The sequence below is a fragment of the Malaclemys terrapin genome, chromosome 15, assembly GCF_027887155.1.
Source record: "Malaclemys terrapin pileata isolate rMalTer1 chromosome 15, rMalTer1.hap1, whole genome shotgun sequence".
Lineage (NCBI taxonomy): Eukaryota > Metazoa > Chordata > Testudines > Emydidae > Malaclemys > Malaclemys terrapin.
Genome location: NC_071519.1, coordinates 34,062,782 through 34,075,924, shown reverse-complemented (window position 1 = coordinate 34,075,924; position 13,143 = coordinate 34,062,782). Strand labels below are relative to the sequence as shown.

Here is a 13,143-nt window from a genome sequence, read left to right as displayed (position 1 = left end):
CCCCACCAGCCCTGGGGCAGTGAGCGTTCTGGTGGGCATGGCTGGGGAATGCATGTGGCCTGGCCATTCTGTGCTGTTGCAGTATCAGTGTAGGGCAGGTCACGGGGCTGCCCTTGGCCATGCCAGGAGCTCAGCTGGCCTCTGGCACTCACAGCATAGGGGTGGCACAAGCTGCCAGCCCTGGAGCAGGGAGGAATCTGCTCGCGATCAGTGTCAGGTTTCAGAGACAAGGACGCTGACCCTCTGGACGGTGTAGATCCAGTTGAGGTAGGCCTGCACTTTGGTGTAGACGCCGGGAGTGCTTGGTCTGCCACAGCCATGTCCCCAGCTGACGATCCCCACCAGCTGCCAGTGCCCGGGATTGTACATCAAGGGGCCGCCGCTGTCTCCCTGGGAGGGGGACACACAAGCAGGCATTACAGGGAACCCTGCTGCTCCCCATCCCCTGCTCCTCTCCAGATATCAGTGGCTATGGAGGAAGGAGAGCTCGGCCCAAGATATAAAGTTCAGGACTGGCGAAGCCCATATGTACGCAGTGTGACCTTACCATAACGGCCAAGGGCCCTGGAGCCGGAGCGTCAGAAGTGACCAGTGAGCTGAGGGGGCAAACTTGAAACACCTTAGAGGGGTCTGATTTTCAGGGGGCAGGTGCTCAGTGCTTTCTGAAAATCAGACTCATTCAAAATCTTGACCCAGCCTCCCTTCTGCCCCCACAACACCCAGTGACTGTGGCCCAATCCCACAGGCTAGCAAGGACCCTGAACGCTCCTGGAATTAGAGGGATGTTATTCAGGGCTCCACGCTGCTCCTCTTCAGAGGTGCTGCGGGAACGAGCATGCAGGATTTACACCTGAGCTTCCACCTCAGCAGCAAGAAGAACACATTTTCAAAGGTGAGAAAGGTACTCACCTGGCAGGTATCCACACCGCCTTCCATGAGGCCTGCACATACCATCTTATCTGAGACTTCCCCCTGGTAGGCGGTGAGAGCATTGCAGGTGTTGCTGTCAATCAGTTTGATCTGCGCCTGCTGCAGAGCCTTGGACAATGTACCTCGATAAAAGATACACAAATGAGAGCTTCCACCCTGCCTCTCTGAGCGCCAGGGCTAAAGAGCAGTGTTCAGTTCTGTGCGGTAGAGAACGAACCTACTGAACTCACCATCCTGCTGTGTGTAGCCCCAGCCTGTCACCCACAGTGGGGCGTTAGAGGGCAGTTCCTCATCAAAAAAAGGAAGACAAATTGGCTTAACTGTGTCTGGAAGGGAGAGAATATGAACAGACAGAATCAGGAGAGAGGGCCTCAATTCTAGGCTTGTGAAGAAATGATCGCCTGGCTGCCCAGGCACGAGAGATGGATCATCTTAAACTCATGACAGAATTATCAGAGTGGGTTTTACACAATCACTTGACAGGCCTAATGCAGTGAGTGTGTTCTGTCGAGTTCTGGCAGGTCAGGCACATTCACACACACACACACATTTGTCTGGCCACTGCAGGCCGCTTCGTCACACACGTTGATTTACTAACAGCACCATTCGCACACTGGTGTTTCACGCAGCCCCAGATGGACTTATCCATCTCCTTCACGTGTCCTCAGAGCCTTTGACTTGTGCCTGTCCCATGTCATGCACTCCCCACTTTGCCAAAGCAGAGGATCGGGCCCTATCGCGCATTTAGACAAATCCATAGGCAATGGATGCCAAGGAATTTATGTGGAGTGCTTATTTCAAAGAAGTTTCTGAAAGTGATTTTAGAGAGTAGACTCTCGCTCACCTGAAATACTTAAGGGAGACGTCAGCTTTACCAGGGCGATGTCATTATCTTTGGGAAACATATAATTACTGTCAATGATGAAGATCTTTTCCACAGGGATAGTGTTGGAGTTGGAGAGGATTTCGGATCCTGCTTTCACACGCCAGTTCTGAAGGGCCTGATCGTTCCTATGCACAAATTCAGCCAATGGTTAGTGGCTCTTCTCCTTTCGTGACCTCCATAATGATAGTTGCTCATGTGAGATGTAGAGAGGTCAAATATGCCTTGAAATATATTGGTAATAAGAACTATAGCTCCCTCTCTGCCCCTTAGTCAGGAAGCAACGAATCACCCTTCACGACATGCAGAATTGTTCTGTGTAGATCAAAACTCGTCTCTCCCCAACAGAAGTTGGACCAATAAAAGATATAAAGGAGAGGGGAATCAAGTAAACTGTCTAAGGAATAACTTGCTGCGAGACCCAGAATACAAAATGTTCCAGAGGTCAAACTTCTGGATGAGCCAAGAAATCCAAACAAACTAGCTTTCATCTGAACTCTGAAGCTCCACATTTGTTTGCTTTATGGCTCAAAGGCACTGTCACTCTCTATATGGATAATCTGTCTTGTTCCTTGAAAATAATGGCTCATGTATTACTGTAAGCCTTGAAGAATGTGAAATGAAAGGCATTAGATATAACCAAAGAATATACAGACTAGGTCCACTAAGATTAGAGGAACTATAAGGAATTTTGTGTGTTTTCTTTCTAAACTATTGTTGCATTACAGACAGGACATGACTTGTAAGGCACAAGAAGCAAAGAGAACCCTGAAAGATATAAGCGCCTAACCAGAGTTTAACTTTTAAATATTAAAAGAAATTGCATAAAGATGGGGGAATTCCAGTTACTGGCAGGAGTTAAAGGTTGGCTGCATTTCACACGTACTTTACACATGCTCTGCACTGGTGTAAATGACAGCACAGCGGGCGGGGAACTCAGCCCATAGTGTGTACGCAGCCAGGCTCTGCGCTGCAGAGCTGCCGAGCACCTCCCACTCCCCCGGACTGCAGCTGGAGTTACGGGCACTCAGCACAGCTTGTTGACGTGAAATGACTTTTTGACTAACTGGAAGGTTTTGTGAGAAAATTTCTCGATTGTGGAAATTTTGGGGCTTTCACAAACAAATCCCAAACTGATTTTTTTTTTGACAACTGAAAACCAAAAAACATTTGGTTTATTCAATTTTTCAATAATTGCCCCCCCCCCCCAAATTCACAATTTTTAAAAATGAATATGATTTTTTTTCATTTTCATCAAAACATTTCCTGGAATGTAAAATGCCCTTTCCAAGCAGCTGTAGCCCTCAGCTCCTGAAAGCAGCCCCGGCTCCCCCAGTATTTATACACAATGTACACTTTGTAGTCTCGGCTTGTGTCCGCGGTTCATGTGAGTCCCCCACCCACAATTCCCAGTGGGGTTGCACTGGGTGACTCACCTGAAGCAATGTGCTGCTGTGAGAATCCACCTCGGGTCAATGATGCTGCCCCCACAGAGGTGCTGGGTTTTGTGCTGTAAACTGACCTGCCATGGCCAAGTGTAGATCCTGGCCTGGCCCCCACCAACCACACGTGGAGACTTCACGCTTTCTCCGCAGGCTGCATCCAAGGATAAGAGATAAATCAACATCTTAGCTCAGCACATGGGAGAGTGACTCCCCCCCCTCCCCCCGCCACCGCCCGAGAACGTGCCTTTTTGGGGGGAAATACATGTTCCAGACCTGCCTGTGCAGACTGTACTCCTATGAGCCAAAGAGCTGGTAAAGAACATATATGTGTGTTTGTGTGTATTGCCTTCCATTGACACTGCAGGGCTCACACATATATCACAGACTCTGTAGCTTTCTTTAGAATTTTGCCACACTTGCTTAAATCAATGTATTTATTCTCTTCCCTTTCATACTAAACCTTAATTGGCTTAGCATAATTAATTAGATAATTCACCTGCACTAGCTAACCCAGGGTAAGTAGGGGTTACGCCATAAGTGCGTCTACATTAGTTTTTGCACTGCTTTAGCTGGATAGATTTTAAATCGTTGGTGTTAAGCCAACTTTTCTAGTACAGACAAGGACTGGAATGATGACAGCGCTGTCACTACTGCCCTGGGCTGGATTTGAACCAGTGCCCAGTGTCACACCTCGTGACATACGAATGGCACAGACCAGCTGCACATCCTTCCACTGCTCCATAACTGCCAGCTCTGGCGGCTCCGTGCTTGTGCTGGACCCAGACCTCGTACCACATCTGTCCACATGAAACGCCGCAAGCCAAATCCTGCACTCCTGAGTATGAGTCCAGGTTGGAGTTGGCCCGAGTAAAGACTAGGTAAGAATGGTGCCAGGATTTGTCAAACCGGCTGCTGCTCTCTGCATTAGTAGGGGCATGGCCAGCAGATGGAGGGAAGTGATCATTCCTCTCTATTCGGCACTGGTGCGTCAACACCTGGAGTATTGTGTCCAGTTTTGGTCCCCCCACTACAGAAGGGATGAGGACAAATTGGAGAGAGTCCAGCAGAGGGCAATGAAAATGATCAGGGTGCTGGGGCACATGACTTATGAGGAGAGGCTGAGGGAACTGGGATTGTTTAGTCTGCAGAAGAGTGAGGGGGAATTTGACAGCAGCCTTCAACTACCTGAGGGGGGTTCCAAAGAGGATGGAGCTCGGCTGTTCTCAGTGGTACCAGATGACAGAACAAGGAGTAATGGTCTCAAGTTGCAGTGGGGGAGGTCCAGGTTGGATATTAGGAAACACTATGTCACTAGGAGGGTGGTGAAGCACTGGAATGGGTTACCTAGGGAGGTGGTGGAATCTCCTTCCTTGGAGGTTTTTAAGGTCAGGCTTGATGAAGCCCTGGCTGCGATGATTTAGTTAGGAATTGGTCCTGCTTTGAGCAGGGGGTTGGATTAGATACCTCCTGAGGTCCCTTCTAACTCTGATATTCTATGGTTAGTGTTAACAGAATCACACTTACTGCCACATGCGAGTGAAACGACGGATCCAGAGAGGCACTGCCTGGAACAGGAAAATGGCATGTTAACTGCTACGTTTCTCACAGCATGTCTCTGCCCGTGGGCTATAGGGTTTGCACATGGCATCGGTTAGTACGCGGTTACCTTGAAATCAGCCCTTCGGCCTGTGGACTGAACCCCCCACCCCAACGTGTGAATCCTGCTCATCTTACGGCTGTGAGGAGCCTCCTCACACCCAGGGGGTTTGCTCAGAGGAGCGAAGGGCACCGCTGACGGTTCTGGGTTCCGGATTGGCCGTGTTCCTGAGCTGTACCACGTTTATAAAGTCCGTGTGGACGGAAGCAGCAGCGCTGGAAGCTGCACCTTGTGACGAACTCTGCAGTGACCACCACAGAGACAACAAACTCTGCAGGGGCTGGGCTGACAGTTGGTGGGTCAGCAGCTGGCTCGGGCCCAGGCCCTGGGGAGTTCACCGTGCAGAGTGAGGGGCTGCAGAGCTGAGCAGTCTCCTCTTGTGCACTAACCCTGCCTGGCCCTGCTCTGGGGAGGGGAGGAGAGGCTGGGGTCAGAGGCTTCCCACCAGGCCACCCCCAGCAAGTGGCTCCTACGTTCCCCTGGTTTGGCAAGGTGTGGCTGTGCTCCTAACGAGGCCCCGGCCGAGTGTGTCAATGGGCAGCCAGGGCCAGAAGCACCTCAAAGGCCATTGCCTGGCAGAAAGGTCCCGCTCAGGGCACAGAAATCCTGTCCCATCGGCATGGCGTGTGGGGCTGTGTGGCTCTGAGCCCGCCCAGGTTCAGAGGCTCCCCAGCGTAGTGGTGTCCACACACCGCGGTGAGGCCCTCAGTTACTGACCCATCGCTGACGGGTCAGCGTGAACCAGGGCAGACTGTGGGAGCTGGTCACGATTAAACCTTGTTCCCAGCAAGGGAACATCTCTGTCCCTGGCTCCAAGGGATTTCAGTAGCACTCTGGGGCCTGCTTATAGGGCAGCATCACTAACAGAGCACAGGCCTGTGGCTACTGGGGAGCTGGTCAGTCAAGACATTTGGGGGGTGTCATGGGAACCATCAGCAATGTGTGTGCCAGCCAGCTGTGTTGAATCATGGGCACCGGCTGACAAACCTCTATAAACCTCATGGAGAAAGGGGTGGTCTGAGCACAGGGCTGGGTGCCAGGAACGCATCCTGGGCATCATTTCTGACGCTGATCCCCTCTGTGGCCTTAGACAAGCATGTGCCTCAGTTTCTCAACTGTAGCATGGGGAGAGTGGCACAGAGCTGCCTCCCGCGCTGAGGAGCAGAGCAGGAATATTGCCTATAAAGTGCGACGAGCAAGGAAACGCTGTCTAAGCGCTAAGGCTAAGAACTGTTGCTGCTCTGCTGTCAGCCCAGGAGCGAGCCCTGCTGATCTCAGCAGCCCTCCTCCGCGAGATGCACTGAAACAGCCAAGTTAATCCATTCTGCAGATCATCTACTGGTTGCTCTTCCACTCACCTGCCAGAGTCTTGCCCTTGGAGGACCCCATTGTTCACCGTGACCTCCCTGAGGGGCAGGCCCTGTGTGTCTGCAAGGTCCACAGCGCTGAACGTGGGGATGCTGGAAAATACAGACAGTGTTTGATCAAAGTGGCCCCGTACCAGCAGCACAGCCAGTGGCAGTGGAGCCCATGCCGGCCTGTGCCTGCCTCCATCCAAGCGGTGAGTGGCAGAGACGCTAGGACCTCCCTGCTGCCAGGCCAGTGAGGGAGCAGTGCGTCGTGGGACATGACATTTCCCTGTTAAAGTTTGGGGTGGCCACGGCAACCTGCCTCCATTCATATGGCTTTGTGGCTCCTGGCAAAGTGCCAGTGCTGCCCTCAGTTGGGCAAAGCTGGGGATTCTGGCCCAGTGGGTTTGTGAGAAGACAGGAGCTCACAGACTGAGCCCACGAGGGGTCACTGCAAGGAGAACGTGGCCTCCCACGGGCAGGGGGACTGCGTCTGGGCCAGCTGCCCAGGAAGGACAACGCTCGGGGAGAAAGCTGCTGCCAGCCAGCATGCACCGTACAATGGACAGGTGCTGCTCCGGCTGAACCCCTCTCAGCTCGGATCATCTTGGGGAAGGGAAAGGGCAGGTCTGTCGCTGTACCGCGCCAGAGCACGTCTGGCTTCGCTTCAGGGCACTCGCTCTGGATTTACAACATGCACTACAGGAGAAAGGACCAGTGAAAAGAGGGTGAAGGAGAGAAAGAAGCAAGAAGAAGGCAGAGGAAAAACAGGGAAAGAAGAAGGAAAGAGAAAAACAACCCGAATGGCCACAGCGAAGGGGAGACCCCAAACCCGCTGCTAGCCCCAAACAACCACAGAATCCTGGAGTGTCACTTGCAAAGTGCAAACTCAGCAGGCCCTGGGCAGCTCAGAGACCTGCCAGTGCCAGTTCCCTCGCTGCCGGGCGGAGGCTGTTCCAGCTGGTGGAGCTGGTATGGCTGAGGAACAAAAGGCAGCCTTTCATGTTAAAATAAGCATTGCAGATGGACGCCCTTCTTGCTGGTCCCTGCAGCAAACGCACCCCAGGAAGGAGCCCATGGGAGACTGGAGGTCAGGTGTGTGCTTTATCTTTTACTTTCATTTCCACTTGTGTCAGGAATTGAAAGCTTCTCAAGTTTCATGCCCAGTGGGGTTCCTGGAGAGTGTATTGATTTGCCAGGCTCCCCTGCTGATGGCACTTTACATGCTCACCTGCTAGTAAAATGCATCAGCTGCTGCTTGAGTGGAAAGGACTCTGGGTCTGGGGAAGATGCAGTGTGAAAACAATCAGGCTGGGATTTTCAAAGGAGCCTAAGGGAGTTAGTTGCCCATAATCTTTTGCCGGTTCTCACCCTAGTTGGTATTTTGCTTAAGCCCCAGTTCCTTGAATCAGGAATTAGGTGAGAATCCTCGCTTTTATTTGTTAAAGAAGTAAGTTTTTAGCCCCCATGACCATGGAGAAACATTTGCAAACTTGAACCTTAAAGGCTCCAACATCAGAAGGAGGAAAAAACAAACAAAAACCCAACCCCTCCAACACGCCCCAATGTATTATTAAAAAAAAAACAAAAACTCATGCTTTTTAGCCAATCTCATGATTTTTGGATGCTCAGGGTTGGCCAGGCTCCTTAGAAAATCCTGGCTTTAATTAGCCATGCAGTATTAGGTCAGCTCTGTTCACTGAAAAGAGCTGGTGCAGGCTAGAGAGGGAAGACAGAGCCTTTCACAGCTAGCTTGTTCTTTCCGATCTGGCTCTGGTTGGGGGTTAGCAACACCCAGAATCCCTGGATGGCAGCTTGGGGTCCTGCATGAAATGACTGTGGGGATATCAGAGTGCTTAACACAGGCCAGCCCAGCTGTTTGTGCCCTCAATCCTTTAAGGCTGGGAGTACTGGAGGAGGGAATAGCACTCTGAGATCATGTGACTGATCATGTGGGCAAGGCAGGCTATAAAAGGCAGAGCCTGGTACTCACTCAGAGAAAGGTGAAGTAGGAAGGTGCGGGGTTGGGTGGCCGGCTGGTTACAGAGCTGGGTAGAATGGCAATGGCTAAGAGGTCAGGGGGACTGGGGATCCTCCCTGTGCAGGGGGAGGACCTCAGGAGCAAGACTAGTGGCAGAGCTGGCTAGGGTGAGGCAGAGAAGCCATGATCTGAGGGTGACTGCGTAACTGCGGGAAGGGCTGTGGGGAGACAGCTACAAGGACGCAAGGCTAGGTGTGCTTCTGTGCTGTTTGAGATGATAAATGGAAGCCCAGCAGGGGAGACCTGAGGGATTGCACTGGGTGCGTGAGACTATATGAAGTCAGGTCCTGGAGAAGCAGAAAAACTGAGGCACAGGGCCACAGGCAGGGAGGCAGGGCTACTGGGAGTTTGTCTAGGTGCCTGCATCCCCAAAGCCATGCACTTCCTCAGCAGAGAGGAAGGACTGAATGGGCCCCAGAGGCTGCGCTACTGCTCATGCCTACAGGGGCAGTGAAGGGGACACCTGGGCTGTCCCTGCTCTGTGGAGAGAGGACACTGGGCCAGAGCTTTGCATGCTACTGAGCATTAATAGTTATCTCAAATATCCCCCCAGGAAAGGTTTTTGTTAAAGGGGCAGTGAGCTCCATACCAATGAGAGAAGAAGGAAAGGGATGACCAGGAAGCCAGAGAGCAGGGGGAGTGAGATGGAAGGCAGGTACCTGCTGTAGCCCATTTGCTTGCAAGCTGCTTTTGCCAGGGCCATATGAAAGTTATCGTGACATGCCCAGAACCAGGCTCCAGTCTCTTTGTTTAGCACCTGCAAGGTGGATCTGTCTTTGGAAACGCGGACTAGGGAGAAAAAGAGAGTCAGCTGCATTCCAGGCTCCCTGCCAGGTGGCTGCAGTTTGGCACATTTGCAGTATCTGGTTTCAGAGTAGCAGCCGTGTTACTCCTGTTCTTTTTGCGGATACAGACCTTAGAGACTAACAAATTTATTTAGCATAAGCTTTTGTGGGCTACAGCCCACTTCTTCAGATGCATAGAATGGAACACATGAGGATTTTCTCTCTCTCTCTCTCTCTCTGGGAGTTGTCCTACCAACTCTAAGAGGTTAATTAAGTAAGAGAAGGGGAGGAGAAAAAACTTTTGTCCCTGGTACAGCCATTGGCCCCTGGTTACCGTGATTTCTAAATGCAGCAAAGGGCTCTGAATGCTGCTTTGTGCTCCCTGCCGTGCCGTACCTGGCATTGCTGGCATAACATCCCCAACTCACCTCCCACGGGTGGGCCTTCTGGGACCTGCTGCACGCACTTCTCCTCGTCCTCTCCCCAGGAGCAATCTTCCTGCCCATTACACTGCTGCTGCAGGGGGATGAACTTGATTGTCTTGCTGCAGAGGAAGTAGTAGTGTTCCAGAGTTGCCTTGACTAGAGGGGAAAGGGACAGAGTCCAACTTGGTCTGTGACGTTTGGCTCATGTTTGCCAGGGAACGTTGGGGGTGGGTTTAAATCTTTGTTGCAAATGGCTTCTCCTGAGAGCAAGGGGTTTGCAGCACCCATTCTGCAGGCCTGTGAGTGGGGGGAAGCTTTCCACACATGCTCTCCCAGTGCAGATTCAGGTCTGGCTTAAGCCATGTGCTGAGCTTTTCAAGCTACGTAGGGATGCTGGACACACACCCAAGAGCTCTAGGGGCCAGGTGGATACCAGGAGGGGGTGTGTGTTTTAGATGCACAGTGCCTCTGTGACACAGGGAGGGAGCATGTCTCTGCACCAGCCCATAGAGGTGCCCCCTACCCATCCAGCTAACTCAGCTGGCCAGTGCAGTGGGGGTAAGCATAGCCCTGCAGCATTCCCATTGCCCTGGGGGCAGTAGCAGGGAGTGAGCTGTGCACTTGGGCCCAGTTGTGCCTGGCTTCTGCGCAGAGTTATGTTCATGGCATACGCACACAGAGATGAGATCTCTCGCTGGAAGCTTGTGACGTAACACAATTTTATTTCTTAGCATTGAGAACAAGAACTCAAAAACAGAGAAGGAGAAAACAGGCTGCTCCCTAGGGCAATGAGATACCCCACTGTGCTTTAAGCTGTCTGTTTCCAGCCTGGCAGACCTGACTCCACTTGCAGGCATTACTACAGAGCCCCAGAGCCTGCACGCAGGACCAGGGAACCCCTCCACTCTTAAAACAACAGCTTGCAAAATTCCAACAGTCCTCAATACACCCCCCATAGGAGGGCAAAGGTTCCTTGCAGTTTGTCCCCCAACTTCTGCATAAACACTGGAGTCAGACACAACCTGGCCCAAAGGCGGCATTAGGATGAGATCCCTGAGGATAGAGTCGTTCCCTCCCCCCAAACCCTGGATCCCAACTGCCCCAGGCTTTGGGAGGGGGCTGGGATCTGGATCTGAAGTTTGCATCTCGCCCTGTTTCTCCCCAAATTATACTGGCCTCAGCAGGCGTGAGGTCCTGTTTCTGCAGGGGAAAGGCTGTCGCCTCAAGCGCTATCACTACAGTGTCTTGTCAGGCCTGCTCTGGCCAAGACTGCTCGGGCACCTGGTGGAGTGTAGAGCAAGAGGGAAGTGGGGCTGCTGTGCAAACCCCCAGCATGCAAGTGGGACAGGAGAGAAGGGACCTTACTTAGGAAGGCAATTGCAATGATGGTGGCCATGCTCAGGATGGTGGCAATGAGCGGGATGCCAAATCGCTTGAAGTTTTGTGTCACAGTTGGGGGTTTGCGTGCCGGAGGAGGACCTGCAACACAGAGAGCAGCTCATGAGCACGTGGTCTTGGAGCACAGCCCAGCACAGTTAGCAACACTTACAACCCCGCCTGAGACCATAAGGCCATTACCTCTCCTGTTCAGGGGCCACTCAGAATCTGTGTCCTGCAAATGGAAGGGAACAGCAGTCAGTGAACTGAATACGTGCATTAAAAGGAGGGTTCCTGGGATGGGAGTCTATGTGCATGGTGCAGGGCTGCTTGCTTGGCTACCAAAGACCTTGATCCTAACTGATCTAAAGCCCCTTGAAGTCAGGGGAGTCTTTCCACTGGATCTGGCCATGGTCTTCCCATGGAATGACCCTGGTGATTTCTGTTAAAGGCTAAGGCCCCAATTCTGCTTTTGCTCATGTAACCGAATATCCCCGAGAAGTCTGTGTTGTCACCACATGCTTGTCTCCTCAAAGCCTATACGGCTCGGCTGTCCCAGGTGCTGTGCTCCTGCAGCTCCCAGGCACCGCAAGGAGAGACTCCTGGCCATTGTATTCTGGACCTTGATATTATTCCACCATATTTGGGCCTTAGATACTGAGGGGACAGGCACCTGAGAAATACCCTGGAGATGAGATGAACTAGGATATGCCAAATGGGGGGAAGTGCCTGCATGTTCCCATTTCACCTACAAGGTGACAGCGCAGCAATCGTTTGGCTGCAGTGACCTGGCTGTGTTGCATTGTTCTGTACGTCCCACAAGACCTCCCAGGTCGCTAAGGGCTAGGGTGACCAGATAGCAAGTGTAAAAAATCAGGACAGGGGGTTGGGGTAATAGGTGCCTATATAAGAAAAAGCCCCCAAAATCGGGACTGTCCCTATAAAATCGGGACATCTGGTCACCCTGCTAAGGGCATACGCAGGGGAATAGTCCCGCTGATTAGGCTACTCACGTGCTTAAAGCAAGGCATGTGATCGTTTCCCCTTGACTTTAGTGAGGCTTTAGACAGTCCCACATGACAGCCTCATAAGCAAACTAGGGAAATGTGGCCTAGGTGCAATTAGTGTAAGGTGGGTGCACAACTGGTTGAAGAACCGTATTCAAAGAGTCGTTCTCATTGGTTCGCTGTCAAACTGGGAGACTGTATGTAGTGGGGTCCCCCATGGACCAGTCGTGGGTCTGGTGCTAGTTAGTGTTTTCATTAGTGACTTGGACAATGGAGTAGAGTGTGCGCTTATAAAACGTGTGGATGACACCCAGCTGGAGGGGTTGCAAGCACATTGGAGGACAGGATTAGAACTCAAAATGGCCTTGACAAATGGGAGAATCAGTCTGACATCAACAAGTTGAAACTTGATAAAGATAAGTGCAAAACGGGGAAAAACTGGCTAGGTCAGGGGTTCTCAAACAGGGGGTTGCGAGGTTATTACATGGGAGGGTTGCGAGCTGTCAACCTCCACCCCAAATCCCGCTTTGCCTCCAGCATTTATAATGGTGTTAAATATATAAAAAAGTGTTTTGAATGTATAAGGGGGGTCACATGCAGAGGGTTCCTATCTGAAAGGGGTCACCAGTAAAAAAGTTTGAGAGCCACTGAACTAGGTGGTCGTACTGCTGAAAAGGAACTGGGAGGTCTAGCGGTTGACAAACTGAATAAGTCAACAACATGATGCAGTTGTGAAAAAGGCTAATATCATTCTGGGGTGTATTAACAGGAGTGCTGTATGTAAGACACGGGAGGTAATTGTCTCACTCTACTTGGCAGTGGTGAGGCCTCAGCTGGGCACTGCACGTTAGGAAAGATATGGACAAATGGGAGAGAGTCCAGAGGAGAACAACAAAAACGATAAAGGGTTTAGAAAATCTCACCTATGAGAAAAAGTTGAAAAAACTGGATCTGTTTAGTCATATGAAAAGAAGACTGAGGGGGAACCTGAGAAGAGTCTTGAACTATGTTAAGGGCTGTTATAAAGAAGACGGTGATCAACTGTTCTCCATGTTCACTGAAGGCAGGACAAGAAGTAATGGGATTAATCTGCAGTACAGTTAGATATTAGGAAAACCTTTTTAACTCTCCAGGTAGTTAAACTCTGGAACAGGCTCCAAGGCAGGTTGTCCAATCCCTGTCACCAAAGGTTTTTCAGAACAGAGGACAAACACCGGTCAGGGAGGGCCTGGGTTTATTTGGTC

The 13,143-nt window shown here is 51.5% G+C and overlaps 1 protein-coding gene across 1 annotated transcript in view; it reads right to left on the bottom strand.

Annotated features, from left to right (window-relative positions):
• TMPRSS4 (transmembrane serine protease 4) overlaps positions 1 to 13,143 on the bottom strand; it is a 32,202-nt gene that overhangs the window by 11,965 nt on the left and 7,094 nt on the right. The window contains exons 2-12 of the mRNA XM_054005655.1: positions 11,094 to 11,127; positions 10,881 to 10,994; positions 9,519 to 9,671; positions 8,965 to 9,094; positions 6,274 to 6,375; positions 4,783 to 4,823; positions 3,250 to 3,409; positions 1,775 to 1,941; positions 1,161 to 1,256; positions 910 to 1,052; positions 241 to 390 (exon numbers count right to left, since the gene is read on the bottom strand). Coding sequence (XP_053861630.1) covers positions 241 to 390; positions 910 to 1,052; positions 1,161 to 1,256; positions 1,775 to 1,941; positions 3,250 to 3,409; positions 4,783 to 4,823; positions 6,274 to 6,375; positions 8,965 to 9,094; positions 9,519 to 9,671; positions 10,881 to 10,994; positions 11,094 to 11,127 — 1,290 coding nt within the window. The remainder of the gene's footprint in view (positions 1 to 240; positions 391 to 909; positions 1,053 to 1,160; positions 1,257 to 1,774; positions 1,942 to 3,249; positions 3,410 to 4,782; positions 4,824 to 6,273; positions 6,376 to 8,964; positions 9,095 to 9,518; positions 9,672 to 10,880; positions 10,995 to 11,093; positions 11,128 to 13,143) is intronic.